Source organism: Leptosomus discolor, chromosome 1, assembly GCF_034619465.1.
Source record: "Leptosomus discolor isolate bLepDis1 chromosome 1, bLepDis1.hap2, whole genome shotgun sequence".
NCBI lineage: Eukaryota > Metazoa > Chordata > Aves > Leptosomiformes > Leptosomidae > Leptosomus > Leptosomus discolor.
This window is the reverse complement of record NC_141391.1, coordinates 152,466,090-152,472,089: the sequence shown is the minus strand read 5'-3', so window position 1 is coordinate 152,472,089 and position 6,000 is coordinate 152,466,090. Positions and strand designations below refer to the sequence as shown.

The window sequence follows — 6,000 nt, the reverse complement described above, 5'->3', positions numbered from 1 at the left end:
CTATCCCATCCGTGCTTCGCAATCCTTCCTTCCTGATTCATTTTTCTATATTTCTATGTCTATTTTTCTATATTTCAATGTCTCTATTTTAATAACTTTCACAACTTTCAGAATCTCTCTGAACTTGCTATATTATATATTGGTTTTAGAGGTAATGGCCACAAAAAGAGAAACACAGAAAATGTAATTCCAGCTTAGTCCTCTGGTCCTTGGAAGGTCTCTTTTCTGTAGTCTTCCAGCCTTTGATACCTTGTGCAGTGCTGGTGCCATTGTTAGAGGTTAACAAAAGTTTGCTTGTGGTTACTTTATTGTGTATGTTCAATGGACTTGAGTGATTTTACCAGCTATTGTTTACATGATTGGGTTGCATTTACAGAGGACATACATATCTTCTGTTATGTAAGATGACCCACAGTCCTCCAAGTCTCCTCAAGGGGCTCTATACTGGCCTGGAGGTTTAAACAGGCACAGACCAACATCGAGCACACCCTCAGCAAGTTTGCTAATGACACCAAGCTGTGGGGTGCAGCCGACACACTGGAGGGAAGGGAGGCCGCCTAGAGGGACCTTCACAGGCTGGAGGGGTGGGCCCGTGCAAACCTCATCGAGTTCAACAAGGCCAAGTGCAAGGTCCTGCACATGGGTTGGGGCAATCCTAAGCTCAGATACAGGCTGGGCGGTGAGTGGATCAGGAGCAGCCCTGCGGAGATGGGCTTGGGGGTGCTGGTGGATGAAAAACTGAACATGAGCCAGCAAGGCGCGCTCGCAGCCTGGAAAGCCAATGGCATCCTGGGCTGCATCAAGAGAAGCACGGCCAGCGGGTCGAGGGAGGGGATTCTGCCCCTCTGCTCCACTCTGGTGAGACCCCACCTGCAGTGCTGCGTCCAGCTCTGGGGACCCCAGCGTAAGAAAGACATGGAGCTGCTTGAGCGGGTCCAGAGGAGGGCCACGAAGATGCTCAGGGGGCTGGAGCACCTCCCCTATGAGGACAGGCTGAGAGAGTTGGGGTTGTTCAGCCTGGAGAAGAGAAGGCTCCGGGGAGACCTTATAGCGGCCTTCCAGTGCTTAAAGGGGGCCTGCAGGGAAGGTGGGGAGGGACTCTTGATGAGGGAGTGTGGTGACAGGATGAGGGGTAAGGGTTGCAAACTGAAGGAGGGGAGATTGAGGTTAGATATGAGGAAATCTTTTACTGTGAGGGACCTGTAGGAAACTCTCCCTCACGGCCAAAGCAAGGCACGGGGCAGGTGCTGTCACGTGTCCCTTCCCTGTGAAGGCGGTGGCAGGCCACACTCTCCCAGGACACCCTGCTCCCCGCCTCCCGCCCACGCAGGGCTCCGGAGGAACACCCGCCCTCACCGCCCCAGCCCCCGCACCCCGCGGCCGCCACAGCCCGAGGGCGGCCCTGGACGGGGCACCCTGACCTTCACGGGGAGACGCCCCGCAGCGCACACGGACGGGCCACGGTCCCCACCCCTCCCCGCGTCACGTGAGGCGCGGCGTCGCAGAGCGGGAAGGCGGACGGGCAGGTGAGGCGGCGGCGGCGATTGGGAGGCGGGCGGTGACCTCCGCGGCGGGCCCCGCCCCGCCTCGGCGCGGCCGCTATATTAGGCGGGGGGCGGGCGGTGGGGCGGGCCTGAGCGTGTGCGGGCACCGAGGTGAGCGGGGAGGCGGGAGCGAGGCGGTGCGGGGCCGACCGCGGCCCCCCGCATCCCGGCGGCCGCCGCCGCAGCGGGAGCGGCAGGGCGAGCAGGCGCAGGAGCCGGCAGTGGAGGAGCTGGAGGATCCCCGGGATGGCGACGCCGGCAGGAAGGAGCCCGCCGCGGCTCTCTTCTCCCTCCTCCCTCTCCACCGCCGTGCTCGGGGACCGGCGGCGAGGCGTGCGGGGCGGGGGGCCGGCGGTTGTGGCCTCCCCGGGAGGTGTTCCCTCGCCGTCCCCGGCAAGGGCGCGGTGAAGGGCTGACCCCGGGCTGCCCCCTCGGCGGGCCTCGGAGCCGGTAGAGTGGGCGGCGGAGGCGCCTCCCTGGCCGCTGGCGGGGGCCGCGGCACGGGCTGAGCGGGCGCCCCGGGGAAACGCAGGTTTTGTCCGTCTCGGCTCCTTCGCCGTGGGCGGCTGGTGCCCGCTAGGTGATATGCTGCAGGCCGCCCTGGCGGGCAGGGAGGCAGAAATGTGGTGTCATTGCTTTCCAGGAGCAGGTTTCAGTAAGTAGTTGAAGATGAGGGTGGTAGAGCATCTCTCACGGAAATTCTCTGTTCAAGGTTAAGGCCCAGCCCCTCCCTTCAAAGCTGGTGTCTTGCCATGGCATAGGCACATCTTTTGGGGTGGGTGTCGGCAGAGACCAATTCCTCATGAAGAATGATGCTGTTGTAGCTGAGTCTGCTACTTGCTTTATTAAGCAATTTTTATTCCTTCACTTTTTCAGTTGAAGTCTTTTTAGTTTAAATCCTTGGTTGGATTGCTGCAAAGGTCATGAAGGAGTAAAACTGATTTAATGGTGGGGGTGAGAAGAAGAGGGGCTATGCCTTCAGGCATGCCACTTCTAAATCTTCATGCTGGCCGCAGCCTGGATGCGAGGCTGGCGGCGTGATTTGCAATTGCTTGCTTGCAGTTTTTTCCCTTGTGGGTGATGTGTGCAGGAAACCTGCCTAGTTTTATATGGACACTATATTGGGTTTCTGGAATCATCCCCTGTGCTGTCTAATTCTGCCTGTGTAAAGGATTTCTGGTGTCTAGATGGGTGGGGAGACTTGGAACAATACAAAGTTTGCCTTGCTTGGAAATTCCTGCTACAGCTATTTTGAAAAAGGAGGGAGAAGAGTGGAAGACTGTGATAAATTCTTCCCAAGGCTCAGCTTTGTGGATACATGTTCTGAATGTGTGATAAGATGTAACTTTAAAAAGGCGAGGGAGGGGTGGGGGGGTGAGAGAGAACTAAATAAAAGGAGTTTCTTTGCAGCTCCATCCATTTCAATGGTGCAGCTTTCCCAAGCCCCCTTCCGTCGCCCATCATCACCTTCAGGCCGGTCAGAGGAGGGGGAAGATAAGAGCATGAAGGCTGCCAAGCAGCAGGTGAACCCGTCTGGGGAGAGCCAGCCTCCCTCCAGCCCCCTGCAGTCTGCGCTGAACTCGGCAGCCTCTCCTTCCCAGGCATATGAGACTTACATTGATAATGGGCTTATCTGCCTCAAACACAAGATCAGGAACATTGAGAAAAAGAAGGTAACTTGTTTTTTCTTTGGTATGGCACGTATTTAAGCTGCTAATTGTGCAACTCAGTTGCCTATTTTATCATAGCTGGAATAAGGTTGTATGTATATATAGAGTAATCAGGGATTTTTTAAAATAACCTGTGGAAGGACCTAAACATGGATTTGCTAGTGGGTTTTGTTATCACTTATAACCCCTATATAGTAAAGAATGGTGTTCTTTACCCTTACTGTTCTAAAAGGGGCTGCTTGTAGCTGACACTGTGTGAGCATAACATCATTGTTTCATAGAATCAGGAATGCAGCTAACTAGAAACCTGCTCTCAGCTGCTGGCTTTACAGTGCATGCCCAGTAGGTAGCAAAAGTAAATGGGTGTTGATCAAAACTGGGGATGCTTCTCTAATAGATTGAATCAGTTCAGAGCTAACTTGGAACTGATTCGGAGATGGTTTATAGTCTTGCAGAAATCTTCATGTTTCTTGTATCGGTTACATACATCTAATACTAGGATGCAGAAATGTATGTAAAATTGGGAATTAGAAGGGTATTTCCTCTGACTTGTGGACATGTCAAATTATATAAAATATATATTGCCCTTCACTTTGCATGAATTTTTGACTTCTAAATTTTAAATATTGACAGATGTTACTCACTAGAAAGCTTATATATGGGAAGCCTCTGAAGCCTGTTCTCTTACTTTGAACTGTGTTTTTCTGGGGGGTGAAACAGAACAGTGTTAATAAGAACTGAGATGCTATACCTAAAATACAGTGGCTATAGCATTCTAAGACTCCTCAATTGATTGGCAGGTGACTGAAGGCTGTGTGTGACTTTTAATTGGAAAAATGCTGTTTTCTCTAAGATAAAAGAAATAACGGTGCTGTTGCTTTTGGTGCTGGATCAGGATTACAAGTAAAGCAATTGTATGAATATGTTGTGCTTCTCTAAATGTCTGAAAAGCTTTGTGTTTAGGGTGAGGAAAGGGGGAGTAGATCAGACTTCTGGTGATGTGGCTAGGGGACTTGATCCTCCTGCAGGAGATGCAGTATTACTGCTGTCTCATGTCGTGCATCATGCTGTAATTCTGAATAATGTCAGATAAGCATGTTTTCTTTGTGTGATTAACCAACCTTGTGTTGTATTCTAATTCTGTCCAAGGAAGCTTAGTGTTGTGAATATCTCAAGTAGCTTTGATTTGTCACATGAATGACAATATGGCCTCACCAGTAAATAAGTGTGACTTAATAAAATGACTGGAAAGTATTCCTAGTCTTAGGCTCTTATAGATACTCTGTCAGTAGACCCCTATGTGGGTAGATAAACAAATGAAATAGTGTTCAGCTTTATGGCAGTGAACTCCCCTTTTCCCTATGTGTATAAAGAAGCTTGTAATACCTAATAAATACCTAATTAGTTGTGTACAGTTTAGATCAGCTTTTAAAGGCTTTCAGTGTATTAGAAATAAATCTTATCTCTTCCCTGAAGACATTAGTCCACTTTCTTAGGAAATAGTACTTGATGATGTAACTGAAGCCAGATTTTGAAAGACATCTCTGGAAAATTAAGTGGGATTATTCAAGGGTAAGATAACTAAATTCTAGCATTAACTTGGAAAAGGTGGAAGAGCCTAATTTAAAATAAGGACACTGGATGTGTGAAGCCCCTTAAAGATCTAGGGTTAATGCATTAGTATTTAAATGAAACAAAGGTAGCAAATAAGAACTGAAAGATCAAAGATAGGAAAGGGAAGTAGTCCTGGAGACTGAGATTTGCTATACCTTTGATTTGGCAAACTTTTCTACGTTCTGGTCCTCTGAAAATGAGGAAGTAGTAAAATTCCTATTCTGTTGCAGTATGTGGATGACTTAAAATACAGAAAGAATATGTAACTTCACTTGTACACCATACTCCCCATTGGAGAGAAACATAAAAAATTTACTTTGGATTTTCCTCCAGCTCAAACTAGAAGACTACAAAGATCGCCTGAAGAAGGGAGAAGCCCTCAATCAAGACCAGTTGGTAAGTCTGCTTTATGCAGGAGCAGATGACCTCAAAACCTTCAAACATATCAGAAGGGATAGGTTGCTGAAAGAGGCAGTGATGTAGTTTTACAGAAGTAATGCCTGCAGTGGTATTCTTCACAAAACCAAATGGACACTTTATTGGTAATTAAGCTGAATGGTAAGCCCACAAACTTTGTCTCCTACTTTAACCTTCATTTTGTGTACTAAATTAATAGAAGGTCCTTATTTATCTTTGCTCTGTAGACTTTCAGCTTCAGTGCTCCTGCACTTTTTTTTTTCCTGATGAGGTATCCATATGCAGCTTACCTGTCTAGCATTGCAGTGTTAGAATGCAAACCTCATGGCTTCTGGGACAGCTAATTTTCATGACTTCTTCATTAGCAGCTGTTACTTGAGATTGGCTGTTGGCTGCACAGGTGCTGTTGGTTACAAGTAGCTGTTAAGCTGACAAGGTTGCTAGAGTTTGGCATGCCAGGATGCAAGATCACTAGTCAACAAATGTGATCCACTTTGCTTAGCTTAAATTTACCTGATGTTAAAACAGTGTTTCTGGCTTTTTTGTGTCTTGGACTAGAATGGATTCTAGAACTGAAACCAAGTTTCTATAACATGAAAACTGTTGCTTCTCAAGCATGTCTGATTAGCAGTGTCACAGAATCCAAAGGGTTTATTGTTCTAGTCATCTAGGAGTCACATTTTTAAAATGTACTTCACATGTGCTAAAGAACAATTGTGTGATAAAGGGCACTGGCACTTCAGTGGTAGTGCTGA

The 6,000-nt window shown here is 48.4% G+C and overlaps 1 protein-coding gene across 2 annotated transcripts in view; it reads left to right on the top strand.

Annotated features, from left to right (window-relative positions):
* Nucleotides 1–2,954: 2,954 nt before the first annotated feature.
* The window catches only part of CAPRIN2 (caprin family member 2), a 34,195-nt gene continuing 31,149 nt past the window's right edge, over nt 2,955–6,000 (top strand). Inside the window, exons 1-2 of one of the 2 annotated variants that reach the window (XM_086467480.1) lie at nt 2,955–3,217; nt 5,162–5,224. In XM_086467480.1, the coding sequence (XP_086323606.1) occupies nt 2,969–3,217; nt 5,162–5,224 (312 nt within the window). In that variant the 5' untranslated portion in view covers nt 2,955–2,968. The remainder of the gene's footprint in view (nt 3,218–5,161; nt 5,225–6,000) is intronic. The other variant, XM_086467473.1, reaches the window with a different exon arrangement.